The 24,314-nt window shown below is 42.0% G+C and overlaps 2 protein-coding genes across 2 annotated transcripts; both read left to right on the plus strand.

Moving 5' to 3' along the window:
* The first annotated feature begins 3,980 nt into the window (after positions 1 to 3,980).
* On the plus strand, positions 3,981 to 4,916 carry LOC131816454 (olfactory receptor 4D1). Its single transcript, XM_059149221.1, has one exon. It carries the CDS (start codon positions 3,981 to 3,983, stop codon positions 4,914 to 4,916), a length of 936 nt encoding a protein of 311 aa, XP_059005204.1.
* A 7,824-nt stretch (positions 4,917 to 12,740) lies between these two features.
* Positions 12,741 to 13,676, plus strand: LOC131816455 (olfactory receptor 4D1-like). Its single transcript, XM_059149222.1, has one exon. It carries the CDS (start codon positions 12,741 to 12,743, stop codon positions 13,674 to 13,676), a length of 936 nt encoding a protein of 311 aa, XP_059005205.1.
* Positions 13,677 to 24,314: the final 10,638 nt, after the last annotated feature.

The raw sequence follows: 24,314 nt of genomic DNA on the forward strand, positions 1-24,314 counted from the left end.
GCAACAGCTCACACACTTTTTTAATAACTCCCATTGCTCCTGCCCTCAGCAGCCTCAGCCCAGCTTCATTGCATGAATTAAGCCTAAGTTTTGTTCCCTGAGGAGTGTCCTTTCCCTTAAGGCCAGTCTTCTGTGTTCTTGGTCTGACAGAGGCCAGCAAAGGAATGGAGCTGCCAGAGAAGGGTGGTCTGGAGGGTGGAGGTTCCAAGTCCCCTTGGCCACTTTGGGCCAGAGGTAGGTGATGGCTACTGTGTCCTTCTCATGGACAAGTCAGCACTGAAAAGGCTCCTGCAAAGCCTATTGTAAGACCAGCATGGGGTGGAGAGAGGGTATGGGAAAGTCACTGGGCAAGGATGCTGGGGGACAGGGCTTGGGAGAACAGTTAATTTTATCTGGAACTAAGACTTTTGTCCATACTGGCTTATGTGTTGTGTGGAATTCAGGACAGAGGGTGGGAGGGAGAGCAGAAGAGACACAGCTGGTTTCTCCCCCATCTCCCACACACATACTCCAGCTTCTTCCCACACCTAGAAGAAAACACACCAGGTCTTTCTCTCACACTTCCCGCCCTCTACTGTTTCCCTTTTAATCCTCTGTTCTTCTCCTCCTCCTGCCCGCTGCTCTCCCACTCTGAGTCTCCATTCCTTCTCTACTGCTATGTCTCCATCCTCCCTTCTTCAAGATCTTGTCTTAATAAGACCTGTTAATACTTCCAAGATGACCACAGACTAGATTCACCCCCCACTTTTAAAATTTTTTTAAAGATTTTATTTTATTTATTTGACAGACAGATCACAAGTAGGCAGAGAGGCAGGCAGAGAGAGAGGAGGAAGCAGGCTCCCTGCCAAGCAGAGAGCCCGACGTGGGGCTCGATCCCAGGACCCTGGAATCATGACCCGAGCCGAAGGCAGAGGTCTCAACCCACTGAGCCACCCAGGCACCCCTCACCCCCCATTTTTTGAATCACTTGTCTCCCCCCCCCCCTAGTCCTGCATGGACGAATTTCACAAGAGTATGGTGGATGGGAAACAAGGTTGAGCAACAAAAGAAAAGGGTCTGGAATCCTTCTCTTTCCCTATTCATATCCACGACCCTCAGTATGTCACTTTATTTTGCCTTCCCATCTAAATCTATTCTTTTTGCACGTAGGCGGAAGAATCATTTCAAAGATTCTTACAAGTTCGTGAAAAGCATGCTGGCCATGCTAAGAGGACGCTTTTAGGTTTGTAACTCTGGTGATAGTGGGAATTATAATTTGGAGTTCCCTTTAACTTCTCTTGAACTGAACTTTTATTCGTTGGCGACTTGCTCTCTTTTCCTCTCTCACAGTGGTCTGGCCCATCCCAACACATCAAGCCATCAAGCATCCTTTTAGGAATTATCTATGAGAAAGGCTATGTGTGCCCCCAGGAACTTGGGATACTTGGGATTGGGTGTAGCACTCAACATATCAGACTTGCAGGAACTTGGGGTACTTGGGGTTGAGTGTAGCACTCAACATATCAGACTTGCATTGAAATTACAAACACAAGTGAGGAGACATCCTTATGGAAAAATACCAGTTCGTGGTAATGTTATTCTCAGGCCTTGAAGGAAGGGTAGGATTCAGATAGATGAGCAGGATGGGAAGGCAATCCAGGTGGGGTACTGGACTGATGAAAGAAAGGTTCTGACGCCTAAGGAACTGAGGAGGGGATCAGTTTGGTTGAAGTCAAGGGTTCTCAGCAGGGAGCAAGTAAGAAGAGAATAGTGCTTAGGAGTGCAGAATATGGGACTCATCAGACCTGGGTCAGAGTTCCAGCTTTGCTACTCACTCTCAGTGTGACGTGGGACAAATTATTTAACCTTTTTAAGCCTACGTTTATTTGTTTGTAAAGTGGGGATAATTAACAGTATTTACTATATTTTATAAGGATGCAAATACTATATGAGAATTAAACAGGTTAATGTTTATAAACTGTTTAGCGTAGTGCCAACACCTAGCGAACACTCAGTAAATGTCTGCTACTACAATGACAGCAATTCCTGTCACCACTACAAGAAATGTTGACTACTTCAGCTACTGCTAAGTGGCAGATGGGTCTGCAAAGAAAGGTAGGAGCCCTTGAAAAGCCATCTAAGTGTGAATTCTTTCTTATAGGCATTGAAGAACCATGGAAAATCTTGAAAGTTTTGATGTAGATGGAAAACGTCTTTTAGGAAGTTGACGTTACAGACTGTGCATCTCTGACTAATGAAGACATAGAGACGTGTGTGACAGTTGTAATTCTTATAGGGATAAAGGTAAAAGTAGGGATACTAGAGCTCTGTTGTTGGCATTTTAGGAATCCATAATTAGGTGGGAGGGGTTGGGGGGAAAGGGTTAGAGGTCGGGCGCTTTCTCAGAGAGGCCAAACCAGGCCATTTAAGATGCTGCCCACCCAGTCTAATCTTGACAGCATGTGGTAGAGCAAGGGCACAAAGCCGGAGACAGAGATGTATTACCCTCTGTTAGAGTTGTTCTGACAATGCCCCTTGAGTGTCTGCTCCACTGCCGCCTGTCTCGCGGCTTTCCACCCCAGTGTGCCGGGGTAAGCCTTCTTTAACCCTGTCTCATCACATCATTTCCCACCAAAAGGCGTACAGGGGTTCTCAGTTGTCCATGGGATGCTTTTCATACAGTCTTATGCTGACAGTTGGTGGAGTCACAGGATTAAAAAAAAAAAATGCATCTTCTTGGTACACCATTTTTACACACCTATTGGGGTTGAATGTGAATTCTAGGGATAAAATAAAGATGACAATATTTTGAGTCTTGGAACACCTCACAGATAATTTCAGAGATAATTCTGTTTCATAATTGTAGATAGAAGACTTTTTATACTTATTCATTCAATTCCCTATAAAAAGCATATCATGGCAATTGCTGTTTTCTTCTCATATGTCAGGTAGGAAGCAGGGCGGAGAAATCCTTTTAGGCTCTATTGTCTTCACAGGGTGGAGCCTCAGGACAAGTTTTCCTGAACGATTAGAGAAAATTTTAGAAAGGTGTAACTTGAGGGAATGGATTTTAACATTAAAGAACTAAGTTTATTTTTCAAGGGAATGCCTGCTAGAACTTCCACTTACTGAACTAATGAAATCTGTTTCTTCTTTATTCTGTATTTTCTGTAACTCCTTGATCTTAGCAATCAAAGTTTATAAGCCACAATACTTAAATTAAAAAAAAACCCTCAAAGATTGTCTAGACATATGCCTATAATAGAAAGTTCCAATAGTTTTTAAAATATAAAGCTTGAGAGTTCAAGGAAATTTTGCATTTGTCCTGGGATGTTCTGAGATATCTCTACAGATGGCCTCACGGCAACAATGCCATTAGAGAAGTATTTATATGGAAAAGCCTGAGAAGTCCTAATCATCCCAGATTTAGCCAAGATCATCTGCTTGTTTGCTTTACATTTGGTTCCAAATTAGGGCATGAAAATTTCTTCTAATCCACACCTCTCTTCCTCGGCAATGAATCATACGCAGCTCAAACTGCCATGACGAAGCATCTATTTGTTTATCTAAAATCATTAGTCTCTGTATCCTTTCAAGATTTTTGCAGCCAGGATAATGATATTTGCCATCACCTGTACTTGCTGACATGTTTGTTCATTTTCTTCATTGATTCAACCATGTTTGTGGAGCCTGTAGTTCACATGGCACTATGTTGGGCACATTAGGTATGAATCAACAAGAAACCTGTGGGACACGGACAGAGTGATACAAAGCAGGGAAAGACCCATAAAAGCCTGGGATATGATGTAGGGTGTGGTTAAGGAGATAAGTCTGTGAGGGCCTTGAAAATGTATTTATCTCCATGGAAGGCTCTCCTAAATTCCATCTTAGAATATATTCAACAATGACTTTGATCAACTTATTCTGACTCTCCTAAGGTAAATGATGGAATTTTCATGATTTTTTGCATGGTTTTTCTTTAGGCATGTGGGGAAGATCCCATGGAAGCACAGAATATCACACAGGTGTCAGAGTTTGTCCTCATGGCATTCTCACAGACCCACGAGCTCCAGAAATTTCTGTTCCTGGTGTTCCTGTTTGTCTATGTCACCACTGTTGTGGGAAACATCCTTATCATGGTCACAGTGACTTCTGACTCCCGACTCCACAGCCCCATGTATTTTCTGCTCCGAAATCTGGCTGTCATAGACCTTTGCTATTCCACAGTGACTTCTCCAAAGATGCTGGTGGACTTCTTTCATGAGGTCAAGACCATCTCCTACCAGGGCTGCATGGCCCAGATCTTCTTCTTCCACCTCCTGGGAGGTGGGACCGTCTTCTTCCTTTCAGTAATGGCCTATGACCGCTACATAGCCATCTCCCGGCCCCTCCACTATGTCACCATCATGAACACTCGATTGTGTGTGTGCTTGGTGGTGGCTTCTTGGGTAGGGGGATTTGTTCACTCCATTGTCCAGCTGGCTCTGATGCTCCCATTGCCTTTCTGTGGCCCCAACATTCTGGATAACTTCTACTGTGATGTCCCCCAAGTGCTGAGACTTGCCTGCACGGACACCTCCCTCCTGGAGTTCCTCATGATCTCCAACAGTGGAATGCTGGTCCTCATCTGGTTTCTTCTCCTTCTGATATCTTACACGGTCATCCTGGTGATGCTGAGGTCCCACTCAGGGCAGGCGAGGAAGAAGGCAGCTTCCACCTGCACCACCCACATCATTGTAGTGTCCATGATCTTCATTCCTTGTATCTATTTCTACTCCCGGCCCTTCACCCCCTTCCCCATGGACAAGGCTGTGTCCATCAGCTACACGGTTATGACCCCCATGCTCAACCCCATGATCTACACACTGAGGAATCAGGAGATGCAGGCAGCCATGAAGAGATTAGGCAAGCGCCTTGTAATATATAACAAGGAATGAATATAAAAATATTTTGAGTTTAAATGACAAGTCTTCCCTCCGAACTTTTATTTTCCCACGTGAAAAGTGGAGGGAAATCTTTATAGACTGTGACATTTGAGATGAAATCAGTGCTTCTCTGAATCTACTCCTGTGTCAGGTATTGTGTTAGACATTTTCTCACTTTGATCTCAGCCTTATAAAATGGACAGTGGATATATTGGTTCATATTAAACACTTTAGCAAATGAGAGAACTCAGAGAGAAGTAACTTGCTCAATGGTGAACCACAAGTATGTTGCTGGAAGAGCTTGGCCAGGACTTGGTTCTTCTGACTCCAATTTTAGAGGCAAGGCTGTGGGTGGGATGTGAAATTCAAGGTTTCCCACAAACAAAACCGAAAACCTGGAGAGTTCCTCAGCTGTGGATGAATATCTGTGATGACTGGTGAACAGTCTCATCTTAATTCTGGAATAATCACAATCTTTTCTGCTCCCTGCTTTTACTCTTCTTTCTTTATCTATGGAGTTCTGTAACTTTACTCAGCTAGGTATTTGCATCCACTGATGGTTGTCAATATTCTTTTACCCATTCAATCTATTGGTTCCATTTGTAAATAACCAGAAGTCACTTACTGGTTCAATTTTTTTTTTAACATTTTATTTATTTATTTTGACAGACAGAGATCACAAGTAGACAGAGAGGCAGGCAGAGAGAGAGGAAGGGAAGCAGGCTCCCCTACTGAGCAGTCCCAGGATCCTGGGATCATGACCTGAGCTGGAGGCAGAGGCTTTTACCCAACAAGCCACCCAGGTGCCCCCTGGTTCAATTTTTTAAATAGTTATCTTGGGTCTCTTTCTTAATTTATGAAAATTTTGCTTTTCTGTGATCCAGAATTCAATTCTAAGGATGGTAGGAAGCAAAGAAGTGTTAATTATAATCTATAACATTGACCTAAAGGAGAGAAATGGGAGACATTTCCTCAGATGTACTTACACATGATCTCACAACATGAGATACTCACTTTTGAACTGAATTTGTTGAAAAAAACCTCTTTTAGATGAACACAGCTATATCCTTGAGAATTTAAGACATCTCTTACTGAAGCTATACTATGTTTATGATATAAATGTTATTTGGACGTAAATTTATTAACCCTAAATGGGTTGGTGCAATGTCTTTCAACTATAAACACTGTACAGAAAAAAATTTAAAAGTTGTTCATGGGCCGCATGGGTAACTCAGTTGGTTGCGTGACCGACTTTTGGTTTTGGCTGGGGACACAATCTCATGCGTCCTGTGATTTGCCCCAAGTCAGGCTCCACACTCAGCAGGGAGTCTTCTTGAAGATTCACTCTTTCTGTTCATGTCCCCTACTCATGCGCATGCTTTCTCTCTAAAGTAAATAAATAAATCTTAAAAAAATAAGTTGTTCATAAAATGGCTTAAATTAAAAACATTTCCCATGTTCTGATGCTGTCTTAAATTGTATAGTGAGACACTAACAGGAATTGTAGCCAAGGCACTCTGTCTGCGCTCTAACTCCTGCTGGTTGTGTTTCCTTTGGACATCATTGAATCTCTACTTCTTTAGCTATAAAATTTCCATAATTGCTCACAGTGTTGTGTGGGTCAGTGGGGTGAATGGAAAAATTCCAACACAGGTCTTGGCATATTGTAGGCATTCAATTAATGTTAGTTCCCCCACCATTCCCATTTCCAATTGTTTTTTGACTTCTCATCAATACTTTTTCTCCAATTTTAATTCCAGAATAGTTAATGTACAGTGTTAAATTAGTTTCAGGTGTACAATATAGTGATTCAACAATTCCAACTATTACTCAGTGCTCATCAAAATAGGTGTCCTCCTAATCTCCTTCACCTATATCACCCATCCTACCACCCACCTCCCCTCTGTTGGCTCTCTGTAGTTAAAAGACTATTTTTTCCCCTTTGTTCATTTGTTTTGTTTCTTAAATTCTACATATGAGTACATATGATATTTGTCTTTCTCTTACTGATTTATGTCACTTAGCTTATACTGTCTAGACCCATCTATGTTGTTGAAAATGGCAAGATTTCATTCCTTTATATGGCTGAATAATATTCCATTATACAGACACACACATACACACATATAAACCATATCTTCTTTATCTTGTCATCTGTTGATAGACACTTGGGCTGTTTCCACAATTTGGCTATTGTAAATAATGCCTCAGTAAACATACAGGTGCACATATCCTTTTGTATAGGAGTTTTCCTAGTCTTTGGGTAAATATGGAATAGTGCAATACTAGCGTGGTTTTATTTTTAATTTTTTGAGGAACCTCCGTATTGTTTTCCACAGTGGCTGTACCAGTGCATGAGGGATCCTTTTTCTCCATATCCTCGCCAGCACTTGTTGTTTCTTGTGTTTTTTATTTCAGCCATTCTGATAGGTAAGAGGTAACATCTCATTGCGGTTTTGGTTTACATTTCCCTGATGATGAGTGATGCTGAGTGTCTTTTCATGTGTCTGTTGTCCATCTGGATGTCTTCTTTGGAGAAATGTGTGTTCATGTCTTCTGCCCATTTTTAAATTGGATTATTTGTTTTTCTGCTGTTGAATTGTAGAAGTTCTTTACTTTTTTGAACACTAATTCCTTTTATGGATACATCATTTGCACATATCTTTTCCCATTCAATATGTTATCTTTCAATGTTGATTGCTTCCTTCATTGTGCAGAAGCTTTTTATTTTATTGTAGTCTCAACAGTTTATTTTTGCTCTTATTTCCCTTGCCTCAGAAGACATCTACAAAAATATTGCTTTGTCTGATGTCATAGACATTACTGACTGTGCTCTCTTCTAGGATTTTATGGTTTTAGGTCTTAGATTCAGGTTTTTAATGCATTTCGAGTTTGCTTTTGCATATGGAGTAAGAAAGTGGTCCATCTTCACTCTTTTGCATGCAGCTGTTCAGTTTTCCCAGCACCATTTGTTGAAAAGACTTCTTTTCCCCACTGGGTGCTCTTTCCTGCTTTGTTGAAGATTAATTGACTTCTGGGTTTCTTATTCTGTTCCATTGGTGTATGTGTCTATTTTTGTGCCAGTACCATATTGTTTTGATTGCTTGAGCTTTGTTGTATAAGTTGCAACCTTCCCACCGATACTTTTAAATTACACCAAGAGAGTCATTTGGTTCTTTAGGGTCTAAACAATCAGGACTACTGAAGTAATGCTCTATTGTCATTTTGTTTATATAGGATTAGTGAAAACAGCTCTCTTAGAAGTTGTTGATGGAAGGCTGTAAATTATTTCAGTTTTAGCAGATTGAAACAATTTTGTTAATGTAACTCTACTCAACTGACACACGATGGTACATTACTTTCAGGTGTACCTCTGGGTGATTCAGCTTCTCTATCTGGTATGCTCAATCATAGTTTGATCCTGGCTCAGAGAATACTTCATGTCTCAGCCTTATGAATCTGTTGATATTGCCATTCCAGTTCTATTTTTTAAAAGATTTTATTTAATTATTTGAGAGAGAGAGCAAGAGAGAATACATGAGCAGGGGCAGAGGGAGAAGGAAAAGCAGAACCCCCTGCTGAGCCAGGATCCTGATGTGGGGCTCTATCCCAGGACCTTGGGATCACAACCTAACTGACTGAGCCACCCAGGCGCCCTCCAGTTGGATTTTTTTCTTTAAAGATTTTATTTATTTATTTGACAGACAGATCACAAGTAGGCAGAGAGGCAGGCAGAGGGAGAGGAAGGGAAGCAGGCTCCCTGCTGAGCAGAGATCCTGATTCAGGGCTTGATCCCAGGACCCTGAGATCATGACCTGAGCCGAAGGCAGTGGCTTTAACCCATTGAGACATCCAGGCGCCCCACCTCCAGTTGGATTTTTAATCAAGTTCAGGGATGATTGAGGTGTGAGGAGGAAAAGACCTCATTCAACCTTGCCTAAATGTTTACTTTACATTGGATCCATGAAAGGTGGTGTATCTGTCCGAGTTCCACCAGAGCAACAAGACCAGTTGGATATAGATGACATATGTCTAATAAGAGATTTGTTGCAAGGAGTTGGCTTATATGATTGTGAGACTGACCCCCAGGCCAGTAGAAATGCACAGGATGGGCAGGTGGGGACTTTGCATGAGCTGAAGCCACCACAGTCCAGAATGTCACCTTCTTCAAGGAAACCTCAGGCCTGCCCTCAAGGCTTTTTAGCTCATTGAATCAGGCACATCCAGTTTATCTAGGAAATTCTTTTCCGCTTAAAATCAACTGATTGTAGACAGCAATCACATCTGTGAAGTACCTTCACAGCAACACCTAGATTAGTGTTGGATCGAATAACTGGGAACTATAGACCAGTCAAGGTGACATAGAAAACCGACCATCGTAATGGGAGAATTATTGATTATCAGTGATGCTGGGCACCCTCAATGGGAATCTAAATGAAGTTGCTTCTGGATGTATCCATTTAAGTTTGAAGTGGTAACAATAGTTAAGTGTGACAAATATTTCTTTTCTTAGATAATGCTACATGGGGAAATCATTTTCTCAGTTCATTTTCCATGACTGGGTCTTTAGTGTGATTCCTCTCTCCCTGCCATTCTGGTCTTTGGAATTCATTATATTGCCTAGTGGATGCAGTGAACAGAAGAGGTCTGGTGGACATTCTACAAACCCATATGTGCCTTGACAGGGGAAATACATGAACTGAAACATATTCGTTTTCTCTTAGTGAAAGCTAAGTCAGAATCAGAATTCAGCCACGCGATAGTCAATTAATTATATAAGTCCTGTTTCCTTCCCCAGAATCAATCCAGGCTAATTGGCTCCAAGTGATTAAATTTTGAAATGGACTGAAGCTCTAAATAAGAGTCAGTGGTCAGTTTGCTTTTTAATCTACGTCTCTTGTATGTGGGAGATCTTCACATTACATTCTTATCTGCCAGAGGCAGAAACTATTTGGCCAAGTATAAACATGTACAACGAGAGAATTTAGACTAACCTGGAAATACTGTGTAGATCAGAGAGATCTAAGAAATCGGGTTTTACAACACATCAAGCTTACAATGGCAGTCCATTTTGGTTTTGATCACTTTCTCATATTGAGAAATTATAGGAGTTTCTTGCAGCAACCCTTGTGTTAGAAACCATAGTAATTCACATGTAAAAAAAATTTTAGCATTTTATAGATAATGTTAGTAGACCTGGATATGGATGGTAAATCAACACTGGCGGGTCTGGTTGGTAAAATAAAGGAAAAGATTTTTTAAAGTATTGATTATATTGTAGAAATGTTTTCCCATGGATGACTTTCTCTAAAAAAAGATAAAGTTTAAAGAAGAAAAGGAGAAAGAGAAGGAGGAGAAGGCATAGAAAGAAAGTAATCAAACCGGTAAGCTTGATGATTCTGCACACTCTCAGAAAGAGAAAGAAAGAGAAAAAGAAAGAGAGAGAGTAAGAGAGAGAACAGACGGTGGTGTGGCCCAGAACCGGGAGCGTCAGCATTATCTGAGAACTTGTTGCAGATGCAGATTCTTGGCACTATTACTAACCAGTTGGATGAGAAAGTCAGGGACTTGGTACACACTACTCGGTCTTCACAAGCTCTCCAGGTGATTCTATTAAGGGTAAGAATCCCTGGCCCAGGGACGCCTGGGTGGCTCAGTTGGTTAAGCAGCTGCCTTCGGCTCAGGTCATGATTCCGGGGTCCTGGGATCGAGTCCCGCATCGGGCTCCTTGCTCAGCAGGGAGCCTGCTTCTCCCTCTGCCTCTGCCTGCCTCTTTGTCTGCCTGTGCTCGCTCTCTCTCCCTCTGTCTCTGGCAAATAAATAAATAAAATCTTAAAAAAAAAAAAAAAAAAGAATCCCTGGCCCATAAATGGGTTTGTCTAAAACTCCCAGAAACTGTTTCTTTGGAAGAGACTCTTACCCTTTTAGATCACGGCTTGACAATCCCACATCCTCCAAATCTCTAAAGTTTTCAGTGTCCTTGGTACTTTGGTTCCTATTGAAGACCTCTCAGAAAGCTAAATGTTTTTGAGAACTTTTAGAAACTTTTTAACAACTCCCATTGTTCCCTTGTTTCCAGTGGGAATCAGGGGCAGTGTGTGTGTTTGGTGGGGGGTGGGGAGAATCAGTCCAGCTCTGTTTCTAGAGCTGAGCCCAGTCCAATAGTGTGTCCCTGAGGATATGCCCTCTCTCCCTAGGGTCACCCCCGCTGTCATAGGTGATGTGTGGGCAGTGGCCAGGGAACTGATGTTGCAGGAAGGAGCTCTCCAAGATGAACAGTCAGTGGAGCTGAGTGTGTGGCTCAGAACTGGGAGCGTAGCGTCAGCATTATCTGAGAACTCGTTTCAGATGCAGATTCTTGGCCCTATTACTGACCAGCTGAATGAGGAAGTCTGGAGCTGGGGACACACTACTCGCTCTTCAAAAGCTCCCCAGGTGGTTCTTTTTTTCTTTTTAAGATTTTATTTATTTATTAGAAAAACAGAGAGAGAAAAGGAATGATGGAGATGGTGAGAGAGAGAGTGTGAGACTCCCCCCTGAACAGGAGAAATGTGATCAGACATGAACTTAGAAAGGTCTCACAGACGTTCTTTTAGAACTGGCTTGTGGCAGAAGCAAATGGAAGAGAAAGAATAAAATGAACTTGACCATTGATCTCTGATGGACTGCTGTAGGCACATGGGAGGGGATGGGACTGAGAATGGGCAGGAGGAGTGGGGAGGCCCCCACCCTAACATGTCTCCCTCTATATCTCCCCCTCACCCCCTTCTCCAGCTTTGCCCTGGTCCCTGCTCCCCCCACCTTCCCCTTTCCCTTTCCTCCACCTGCTCTCTTCCTCTCTCTCCCTTCCTCTTCCTCCCCCAGCTTTGTCTGTTTCCATGCTCTTGTTTCAACATCTTCCTCCATCTTCTCCCCTTGTATCAGTAACATCTTCTAAACTTCTTGTTCCTTTCAGCAGAGTTCTGAGAGTCTCCGTCATGCAATATTCATCACCTATTCCTTAAACCAGAGACTCTCTCTCATCTTGGCCTCTCTCTTGTCCCAGCACACACTCCATTTCTTTCCAGGTAAGGGGATGCACCCCACAGCTCTTCATGAACCTGGCATCAACCCCACGTGACTTGGGAGCATTGACTGTCACCAAGATGGGCATTGTGGGGCACAAATAAAGATCTGTGTCTCTGCCTTTGGGAGCTTCAGTTAAACTGTGGAAGAAAACGATAGTCACAGGAAAAGCCCATTAACGTGACGATCTGGTAAATGTTGCATGAAAAGTCATTCCTAGAAAAGTGTATTTGAGACCCGAGGAAGGGAGGATGTCTTAGTGGAGGAGAATACCCAGAAGAAGTGATTGCCAGAGTGATTCGTTTCCAGACACTTTCTAAGGAACTTGATGGGTTATTCTATTTCATGCCCTAGACAATTCTCTAAAGAAGAGGTCTTTATTCCTGTCTTACAGATGTGGAAACTGAGACTCAGAGAGATTAAGTAACATAATTAAGGTCAAATCTCAAGTGACTAGAAGCCCTGAATTTGACGGCGGGTGTGTTGGACTCCAACTGTGTCCCCAGACTGGATCTCATGGAATCTTTGAAAGGCAGGTTGCAATATGTCTCTGGATGGCTTTAAGATACCTCACCAATTTATATGACAGCACTAGTTTGTCAGCTGTCCACTGACAAGCCCATTAATAATAGCACATGGCGATATGGTCTGCATGTGAGGCTCCATCCTCTGGACCCACACAACTCAGCTGGAGCCCCGAATGAGCACTTAAAGTGACTCCATGCATCTGTATCTATGATTCCTTTTCTTTAGGAGGATGGAGAGGGTGCCATGGAGCCAGGGAACCTCACATGGGTATCAGAATTTGTCTTTCTGGGGTTCTCAGAGACTCGAGAGCTCCAGCGCTTCCTGTTCCTGGTGTTCCTGTTTGTCTACACCACCACTGTTGTGGGAAACCTCCTCATCATGGTCACGGTGACCTCGGACATCCGGCTCCACACTCCCATGTATTTTCTGCTCCGAAATCTGGCTGTCTTAGACCTCTGTTTCTCCTCTGTCACTGCCCCAAAGATGCTGGTAGACTTCCTCTCTGACAAGAAGACCATCTCCTACCAGGGCTGCATGGCCCAGATTTTTTTTGTTCACCTTTTTGGTGGCGGGACTGTCTTCTTCCTCTCAGTGATGGCCTTTGACCGCTACATAGCCATCTCCCGACCCCTCCACTATGTCACCATCATGAACACTCAGCTCTGTGTGGGCTTGGTGGTGGCTACTTGGGTAGGGGGATTTGTTCACTCCATTGTCCAGCTGGCTCTGATGCTCCCATTGCCTTTCTGTGGTCCCAACGTCCTGGATAACTTCTACTGTGATGTCCCCCAAGTGCTGAGACTTGCCTGCATGGACACCTCCCTCCTGGAGTTCCTCATGATCTCCAACAGTGGAATGCTGGTCCTCATCTGGTTCCTTCTCCTTCTGATATCTTACACGGTCATCCTGGTGATGCTGAGGTCCCACTCAGGGCAGGCGAGGAAGAAGGCAGCTTCCACCTGCACCACCCACATCATTGTAGTGTCTATGATCTTCATTCCCTGTATCTCTGTCTACTCCCGGCCTTTCAGTACCTTTTCCTTGGATAAAACTTTATCCATCAGCTACACGGTTATGACCCCCATGCTCAACCCCATGATCTACACTCTGAGGAATCAGGAGATGCAGGCAGCCATGAAGAGATTACGCAAGCACCTCATGATATGTAATAGGAAGTGAGCTTAGAGTGTCTTGACTACGGGCACATGGGCAGTTCAGTCGTTTAGGTGTCCAACTTTAGATAACAGCTCTGGTCTTGATCTCAGGAAGTGAGTTCAAGCCCTATGTACAGCCTAATTAAAGAAATAATCTTGGCTTTAAAAGACAACTTTTCCATATGAACATTTGTTCTACCATGTGAAAAATAGAGGAAAGTCTTTATGGAGTGTGACATTTGACATTAAATCAATATTGCTGTGTACGTACTCTTATGTTTGGTATTATTTTAGGCACTTTCTCACTTTTTAAAAAAAATATTTATTTATTTGAGAGAGAGAGACTGTGTCTGGAGAAGGGACAGAGGGAGATGGAGAGGGAGAATCTCAAGCCAGACTCCCTGCTGAGGAGGACCCCAAGATCATAACCAGACCTGAAATCAAAGGGCCAGATCCTCGAATGACTGAACCACCCAGGTGCTCTGGCACGTTCTCACTTTAATCTCTTCCTCATAAGATGGACAGTGGATATATTATTATTATATTAAACATTTTAACAATGAGAGAACTCAGGGAGAGGTGACTCAGTGGTGAATAGCAAGTGAGTGGCAGAGCTTGGCCAGGACTAGGTTCTTCTGACTCCAAGTTTAGAGGCAAGGCTGTGGGTGGGACGTGAAATTCAAGGTTTCCCAGACACAAGCGAAAACCTGGAGAGTTCCTCAGCTGTGGATGAATATCTGTGATGACTGGTGAACAGTCTCATCTTAATTCTGGAATAATCACAATCTTTTCTGCTCCCTGCTTTTACTCTTCTTTATCTATGGAGTTCTGTAACTTTACTCAGCTAGGTATTTGCATTCACTGATGGTTGTCAGTTTTCCTGTGTCCTTTCAATCTATTGATTCAATTTAAAATGATCAGAAGTCATTTACTGCTTCAATTTTTTAAAAGGTATCTTAAGTTTGAGAGGTTCTTTATAGATCTTGGCTATCAGCCCTTTGTCTATAGTGTCATTAGCGAATGTCTTCTCCCATTCCGTGGGTTGCCTCTTTGTTTTGTTGACTGTTTCCTTTGTGTGCACAAGCTTTTTATCATGATGAAGTCCCAAAAGTTCATTTTCACTTTTGTTTCCCTTGCCTTTGGAGACGTGTCTTGAAAGAAGTTGCTATGGCTGATGTCGAAGATGTTAATGCTTAAGTTCTCCTCTAGGATTTTGATGGATTCCTGTCTCACGTTGAGGTCTTTCATCCATTTTGAGTTTATCTTTGTGTATGGTATAAGAAAATGGTCAAGTTTCATTCTTCTATACATAGCTGTCCAGTTTTCCCAGCACCATTTATTGAAGAATGCCTTTTTTTCCACTGGATATTTTTTCCTGCTTTGTTGAAAATTATTTGACCATAGAGTTGAGGGTCCATATCTGGGCTCTCTACTCTGTTTCGTTGGACTATGTGTCTGTTTTTGTGCCAGTACCATGCTGTCTTGGTGATCACAGCTTTGTAATAATGCTTGAAATTGGGCAATGTGATGCCTCCAGCTTTGTTTTTCTTTTTCAACATTTCCTTGGCAATCCGGGGTCTTTTCTGGTTCCATATTAATTTTGGAATTGTTTGTTCCAACACTTTGAAAAATGCCATTGGTGTTTTTATCAGGATGGCACTGAAATATTGCTCTGGGCAGCATAGACATGTGTGAGCCTGCTGGTGAGTATTAAGGAGGGCACGTATTGCATGGAGCACTGGGTGTTATATATAAACAATGAATCTTGAAACACTACATCAAAAACCAATGATGTATCATATGGTGACTAACATAACACAATTTAAAAAGTTATCTTGGGGGGAGCCTGGGTGGCTCAGTGGGTTAAAGCCTCTGCCTTCGGCTCAGGTCATGGTCCCAGGACCCTGGGATCGAGCCCCGCGTCGGGCTCTCTGCTCAGCAGGGAGCCTGCTTCCTCCTCTCTCTCTGCCTGCCTCTCTGCCTGCTTGTGATCTCTGTCTATCAAATAAATAAATAAAATCTTAAAAAAAAAAAAAGTTATCTTGGGGGGCGCCTGGGTGGCTCAGTGGATTAAAGCCTTTGCCTTTGGCTCAGGTCATGATCCCAGCATCCTGGGATCAAGTGCTGCATCAGGTTCTCTACTCAGCAGGGAGCCTGCCTCCTCCTCTCTCTCTCTCTCTGCCTGCCTCTCTGCCTAATTGTGATCTCTGTCTGTCAAAGAAATAAATACAATCTTTAAAAAAATAAAATAAAAGAAATAAAAAGTTATCTGAGTTCCTTTCTTAATTTATGAAAATTTTACTTTTACATGATCCAGAATTCAATTCTAAGGATAGTAGGAAGCATAGAAATTCTTCCTATTATAATTTATATTTTATAATTATAAATCATATTTTAATTAAACTATTTTAATTAAATTATAAATTAAATTTATAATTATAAATTATAATTTATAACATTGACCTAAAGGAGAGAAATGGGATATATTTCCTCAGATGTATCTTACATGTGATCATTCCCCAAGATGAGATACTCAGTTTTGAACTGAATTTGTTGAGCGATACCCCCTTTTGATGAACACAGCTATATGCATGAGAGTTTTTAAAATTTAAATATCCATGAGAATTTAAGACAACTCTTATTGAAGCTTGTTATGTTTATGATGTAAATGTGACTCATATCTAAATATATTAACCCTATGGGGCGTCTGAGTTTCTGTGGATTGAGTGTCTGCCTCTGATTTCCACTCAGGTCATGATTCTCAGTGTGGTAAGATCAAGCCCACAACTGAGCTCTGTACTGGGAGTGGAGCCTGCTTAAGATTGTCTCGCCTCCTCTCTCCCTCCCTACCAGCTCATGCTCTCTCTCTATCACAATAAATAAAAAAATAAAAATAAAAAAGATTATGAAACCTTAGTGGATTGGTGCAATGTCTTTCATAAAGATGGTAGAGAAAAAATTTAAAAGAAATTGTTCATAAAATGGTCTAAATTAAAAATATTTCTCAAGTTCTGATGCTGCCTTACATTATATAGTGAGACATTGACAGGATTTGCAGCCAAGGTGTTTTACCTGGGCTCTAACTCCTGCTGGTTGTGTTCCTTTTGGACATCATTGAATCTCTACTTCTTTAGCTATAAAATTTCCATAACAGCTCACAGTGTTGTGTGGGTCAGTGGGGCAAATGGAAAAATTCCAGCACAGGTCTTAGCATACTGTAGGCATTCAGTTAATGTTAGTTCCTCCACCCATTCCCATTTACAATAGTTTTTTGACTTCTCATTAATATTTTTTCTTCAATTTAATTCCTGTATAGTCAATGTACAGTGTTAAATTAGCTTATAGTGATTTATAGTTTATAGTGATTCAACAATATACAGTATATAGTTTAGAGTGATTCAACAATTCCATCTATTGCTCAGTGCTCATCAAGCTGTCCTCCTAATCTCCTTCACCTGTTTCACCCATCCCGCCACCCACCTCCCCTCTGTTGGCCTTCTATAGTTAAAAGTCTATTTTTTGGTTTGTCTCTTTTTCCCCTTTGTTCATTTGTTTTGTTTCTTAAATTCTACATATGAGTGAAATAATATTTGTCTTTCTCTTACTGATTTATATCATTTAGCATTATATTGTCTAGACCCACCCAAGTTGTTGGAAATGGCAAGATTTCATTCCTTTATATGGCTGAATAATATTCCTTTGTTTATATATATATGTGTATGAATATATTCATATATGTGTATGTGTATGAAAAAAATATATATATATACACACACATACCCAGACACCACATCTTCTTTATCCATTCATCTGCCGATGGACACATGGGCTGTTTCCATAATTTGGCTATTGTAAATAATGTTGCAGGAAACATATAGGCACACATCCTTTTAAATTACTGTTTTCATGTTCTTTGGGTAAATAACCAGTAGTGTGATTACTAGTTGGTAGGATAGTTCTTTTTTTTATTATTTTTTGAGGAAATTCCATACTGTTTTCCACAGTGGCTGCACCAGTTTGCATTCCCACCAAAGTGCATGAGGGATCCTTTTTCTCCACAGCCCCACCAGCATTTGTTTCTTGCGTTTTTGATTTCTGAAAGGTATGAGTTGATGTCTCATTGTGGTTTTGATTTGCATTTCCCTGGTGATGAGTGATGTTGAGTGTCTTTTCATGTGTCTGTTGTCCATCTGGGTGTCTTCTTTGGAGAAATGTGTGTTCATGTCTTCTGCCCATTTTTAACTTGGATTGTTTTTCTGCTGTTGAGTTGTAGAAGTTCCTTATATCTTTTGGATACTAACACTTTGTTGGACATGTCATTTGGAAAAATCTTCTCCTTGGGGCGCCTGGGTGGGTCAGTGGGTTAGGCCTCTGCCTTCGGCTCCAGTCTTGATCTCAGGGTCCTGGGATCGAGCCCCACATGGGGCTCTCTGCTCAGTGGGGAGCCTGCTTCCCTCTCTCTCTGCCTGCCTCTCTGGCTGCTTGTGATCTCTGTCAAATAAATAAATAAAATCTTCAAATAAAACAATAAATAAGCATTATTATTTAAAAAAAAAAAAAGAAAAATCTTCTCCCATTCAGCAGGTCATCTTTTAGTGTTGTTGATTGTTTTCTTCACGGTACAGAAACTTTTTTTTTTTTTTTTTTTTGTACAGAAACCTTTTATTTTGATACAGTCCCATGGCTTATTTTTGCTTTTATTTCCCTTGCCTCCAGAGACATATCTACAGAAATGCTGCTTTGGCTGATGTTAGAGACATCACTGCCTATACTCTCTTCTAGGAATTTTGTAGTTTCAGGTATCACATTTAGGTCTTTAATCCATTTTATTTTATTTTTGTATATGAAGTGAGACCTTGGTTCAGTTCTTTTTTTTTTTTATGGGCTGTCCAATTTTCCCAGCAGCATTTATTGAAAAGACTGTCTTTTTCCCATTGGCTATTTTTTCCTGCTTTGTCAAAGATTAATTGACTATATAATTGTGGATTTACTTCTGGGATTTTTATTCTGTTCTATTGGTGTATGTGTCTATTTATGTGTCAGTACCATACTGTTTTGATTACTTGAGTTTTGTAGTATAATTTGAAATCTTCACCTTAATATCTTTATTTGCATTATTTTAAGACTTTGTTTTTAAATAATCTTTCTACCCAATGTGGGCCTCAAACTTACAACCCCCAAATCAAGAGTCATATACTTTACCGACTGAGCCAGCCAAGCACTTCTCCATCAGTACTTTCAAATTAAACCAAGATAGTTAGTGAACTGGTTCGTTAGGGTCTAAACAATCAGGTCTACTGAAGTAATGCTCTATTGTCATTTTGTTTATATATAGGATTAATGAAAACAGTTCTCTTAGAAGTTGTTGATGGAAGGCTGTAAATTATTTCAGTTTTAGCAGATTGAGACAATTTTGTTAATGTAACTCTACTCAACTGACTCACGGCGGTACTTTCAGGTGTACCTCTGGGTGATTCAGCTTCTCTATCTGGTATGCTCAGTCATAGTTTGGTCCTGGCTCAGAGAATATTTCATGTCTCAGCCTTATGAATCTGTTGATCTTGCCATTCCAGTTCTATTTTTTTAAAAGATTTTATTTATTTATTTGACAGACAGAGATCACAAGCAAGCAGAGAGGCAGGCAGAGAGGGGGGGGGGAATCAGGCTCCCTGCTGAGCAGAGAACCTAATGTGGGACTCGATCTCAGGACCCTAAGATCACGACCTGAGCCAAAGGCAGCAGCTTAACCCACTGAGCCACCCAGGCACCCTCCAGTTCGATTTTTTAAAAGATTTTATTTACGTTTTGAGAGAGTGAGCAAGAGAGAGTACATGAGCAGGGGCAGAGGGAGAAGGAGAAGCAGATTCCCCTGCTGAGCCAGAAGCCTGATGTGGGGCTCTATCCCAGGACCTTGGGATCATGACCCAAGCCGAAGGCAGATGCCCAACTGACTGAGCCACCCAGGTGCCCCTCCAGTTGGATTTTTAATCAAGTTCAGGGATGACTGAGGTGTGAGGAGGAAAAGACCTCATTCAACCTTGCCTAAATGTTTACTTTACATTGGATCCATGAAAGGTGGTGTATCTGTCCGAGTTCCACCAGAGCAACAAGACCAGTTGGATATAGATGACATATGTCTAATAAGAGATTTGTTGCAAGGAGTTGGCTTATATGATTGTGAGACTGACCCCCAGGCCAGTAGAAATGCACAGGATGGGCAGGTGGGGACTTTGCATGAGCTGAAGCCACCACAGTCCAGAATGTCACCTTCTTCAAGGAAACCTCAGGCCTGCCCTCAAGGCTTTTTAGCTCATTGAATCAGGCACATCCAGTTTATCTAGGAAATTCTTTTCCGCTTAAAATCAACTGATTGTAGACAGCAATCACATCTGTGAAGTACCTTCACAGCAACACCTAGATTAGTGTTGGATCGAATAACTGGGAACTATAGACCAGTCAAGGTGACATAGAAAACCGACCATCGTAATGGGAGAATTATTGATTATCAGTGATGCTGGGCACCCTCAATGGGAATCTAAATGAAGTTGCTTCTGGATGTATCCATTTAAGTTTGAAGTGGTAACAATAGTTAAGTGTGACAAATATTTCTTTTCTTAGATAATGCTACATGGGGAAATCATTTTCTCAGTTCATTTTCCATGACTGGGTCTTTAGTGTGATTCCTCTCTCCCTGCCATTCTGGTCTTTGGAATTCATTATATTGCCTAGTGGATGCAGTGAACAGAAGAGGTCTGGTGGACATTCTACAAACCCATATGTGCCTTGACAGGGGAAATACATGAACTGAAACATATTCGTTTTCTCTTAGTGAAAGCTAAGTCAGAATCAGAACTCAAAGTCACCCATGTGATAGTCAATGAAATATACAAGTCCTGTTCCCTTCCCCAGAATCAATCCAGGCTAACTGGTTTCAAGTGATTAAATTTTGAAATAGTCTGAAGTTCTAAATAAGAATCAGTAGTGGTTTGGTTGGTTGGTTTTGTAAGATTTTATTTATTTACTTGAGAGAGAGAGAGAGAGACAGTGACTGAGCTTGAGCAGGGAGGCTGGAGGGTCAGAGGGAGAGGGAGAATCCAATTCCCCATCGAGCAGGGAAGCCTGATGTGGCCTCCATCCCAGGACCCTGAGATTATGACCCAGCACTTAAAAAGACTGAGCCACTCTGGCACCCAGGTTGGTTTGTTTTTTCATCTACATCTCTTGTATGTGGAAGATCTTCACATTGTATTCTTATTTGCCAGAGACAGAACTTTATTTGGCCAACTGTCAACATTTGCTGTGGCTCAGCCTGGAAATGCTGTGTAGATCAGAGAAGTCTAAGAAATCAGGTTTTACATCACATCAAGCTTACAAGGACAGTCAATTCCTGTTTTGATCAGGTTCTTATCATGAGAAATTATAGGAATTTCTTGTAGGAATCCATGTGTTAGAAGCAGTAATAATTCATGCGTAAAAACTCTAGCACTTTATATACAATGGAATATTACTCAGACATGAAAAAATTGAAATCTTACCATTTACAAGGTCACGGACAGAACTAGAGAGTATTATCCTAAGTGAAATAAGTCAGTCAGAGAAAGATAGTTAATGTATGATCTCATTCATATGTGGAGTTTAAGAAACAAAAAAGATGATCATAGGAGCGGGAGGCAAAAATAAAATAAAATGAAATCACAGAGTGAGACGAACCATAAGAGACTCTTAACTACAGGAAACAAAATGAGGGCTGCCGAAGGGGACGTGGGTGGGGGATGGGGATACTGGATGATGGGCATTAAGGAGGGCATGTGATGTGATGAGCACTGGCTGTTATATGCAACTGATGAATCACTAAACTCTACCTTTGAAACTCATAATACCTTGTATTATAATGAATTGAATTTCAAGAAAAAATTTAAAAATTCTAGAATTTTATAGATAATGTGAGTAAACCTGGAATATGAATAGTAAATCAGAGGGTCTAGTAGGTAAAATAAGGGACAAGATTTTTCATAAGTTTCCACTGTAGTATAGAAACATTTTCCCACCTATGAATTTCTCTAAATAAAGATCGATTAAGTTTATACGGAAAAGGAAAAGGAAAAAAAAAGAAAAAGTAGGGGGAGAAGAAGAAAGAATGAAACCAAACCTGTTAGCTTGATAATTCTGAGTGCACCTACCCGAGAAAGAACAGTCAGTCGAGCTGAGCATGTGGCTCAGAACCGGGAGCGTCAGCATTATCCGAGAACTCGTTCCAGATGCAGATTTTGGCCCTATTATTGCTGAATGAGAAAGTCTGGAGCTGGGGACACTACTCATTCTTCAAAAGCTCTCCAGGTGGTTCTTTTTTTCTTTTTAAGATTTTATTTATTTATTAGAAAAAGAGGGAGAGAAAATGAATGATGAAGAGGGGGAGAAAGCGATAGAGTAAGAGGCAGACTCCACCACCCCCCCCACCGCCCCGCCCCATGAGCAGGAAGCCTGATGCGGGCTCGATCTCAGGGCCCAGAGATAGCGGCCTGAGTGGAAGGCAGACCCTCAACCTACGGAGCCACGCAGGCGCCCCCAGGTGCTTCTTTTAAGGGTAAGAATCCCTGATCTAACAAGTGGGTTTGTCGAAAAAAACTCCGAGAGTCTCTTTTAGATCATGGGCTGAGAATCCTGCAAATCTCTAAAGTTTTCATTGTCCTTGGTACTTGGGCCCCTAAGGAAGATCTCTCAGAGAGTAAGTGGTTTTGAGACCTTTAAAAATTTTTTAACAACCCCCTCTGTTCCCTTGCCTCCAGAGAAAATGGTGGTGGTTAGGCGGGTATCAGCTCAGCTCTGCTCCTAGAGCGGATCCCAGTTCAATACTGTGTCCCTGAGGATATGTCCTCTCTCCCTAGGGTCACCCCTGCTGTCATAGGTGTTGTGTGGGCAGTGGCCAGGGAACTGACGCTGCAGGAAGGAAATCTCCAAGATGATGTGAGACCTGAAGCCATTCTCCCATCCTGGGCTGGAGGAAGGTGAGACACCCAGGTTTTCTCCTCTGTAGATGAGTCAGCTGCGAGAAGGAACCAGAAACACTTACTGAAACATGGGGAGATTAAACAAGTGACATAGACTAGATGCTAGTATGTTTAAAGTGTGAGGAGAGTCTCGGGAAGGAATTCGGGGGAAATATGTTGAAAACAGATGCCTCAGGTCACATGTGAAAACCAAGGCTTTTAACTACCAAGCAGGGATAGAGGGTGCTGGGAGCAGAGCATGAGGAAACGCACCACAAAATCCCTGGAAGTCCACCAAGCATGTTAGGCAGCTTTGAAGAGTTTGAGTTATAAACCAGGGGCACTAGAGATTCATTGGAAGATTATAATGAGAGAGAAGTGTGAATCAGACATGAGCTTAGAAAGGTCTCACTGACGGTCCTTTAGAACTGGCTTGCGGTGGAAGCAAATGGAAGACAAAGAATGAGATGAACTTGACCGTTAATCTCTGATGGACTGCTGTAGGCACATGGGAGAGGATGGGACTGAGAATGGGCAGAAGGAGTGGGGAGACCCCCACCCCTAAAACATTTCCCTCTATATCTCCCCCTCACCCCCTTCTCCAGCTTTGCCCTGTTCCCTGCTCCCCCCAACCTTTCCCTTTCCTTCTGCTCTCTTCCTCCCTTTCCCTTCCTCTTCCTCCCCCAGCTTGATTCCTTTGTCTGTTTCCATGCTCTTGTTTCAACATCTTCCTCCATCTTCTCCCCTTGTATCAGTAACATCTTCTAAACTTCTTGTTCCTTTCAGCAGAGTTCTCAGAGTCTCCATCATGCAATATCCATCACCTATTTCTTAAACCAGAGACTCTCTCTCACCTTGGCCTCTCTCGTCTCAGCACACAATCCATTTCTTTCCAGGCCGCACCAGGTAAGGGAATGCACCCCACAGCTCTTCACGAACCCAGCATCAACCCCACCTGACTTGGGAGCATTGACTGTCCACTAAGATGGGCACTGTGGTGCACAAATGATTCGTGTCTTTCTGCCTCTGGGAGCTTTCAATTGAACTGTGGAAGAAAACCATAGTCACAGGAAAAGCCCATTAACATGACGATCTGGTAAATGTTGCATGAAAAGTCATTCCTAGAAAAGTGTATTTGAGACCCGAGGAAGGGAGGATGTCTTAGTGGAGGAGAATACCCAGAAGAAGTGATTGCCAGAGTGATTCGTTTCCAGACACTTTCTAAGGAACTTGATGGGTTATTCTATTTCATGCCCTAGACAATTCTCTAAAGAAGAGGTCTTTATTCCTGTCTTACAGATGTGGAAACTGAGACTCAGAGAGATTAAATAGCATAATCAAGGTCAAATCTCAAGTGACTAGAAGCCCTGAATTTGACGGCGGGTGTGTTGGACTCCAACTGTGTCCCCAGACTGGATCCCATGGAATCTTTGAAAGGCAGGTTGCAATATGTCTCTGGATGGCTTTAAGATACCTCACGAATTTATATGACAGCACTAGTTTGTCAGCTGTCCACTGACAAGCCCATTTATAATAGCACCTGGTGCTATGGTCTGCATGTGAGGCTCCATCCTCTGGACCCACACAACTCAGCTGGAGCCCCGAATGAGCACTTAAAGTGACTCCATGCATCTGTATCTATGATTCCTTTTCTTTAGGAGGATGGAGAGGGTGCC

Source organism: Mustela lutreola, chromosome 15 (genome assembly GCF_030435805.1).
Source record: "Mustela lutreola isolate mMusLut2 chromosome 15, mMusLut2.pri, whole genome shotgun sequence".
Taxonomy (NCBI): Eukaryota; Metazoa; Chordata; class Mammalia; order Carnivora; family Mustelidae; genus Mustela; species Mustela lutreola.

Bases quoted from the DNA above. Each gene is read 5' to 3' on its own strand.
- LOC131816454 (XM_059149221.1), top strand. From the start codon at position 3,981: ATGGAAGCACAGAATATCACACAGGTGTCAGAGTTTGTCCTCATGGCA.
- LOC131816455 (XM_059149222.1), top strand. From the start codon at position 12,741: ATGGAGCCAGGGAACCTCACATGGGTATCAGAATTTGTCTTTCTGGGG.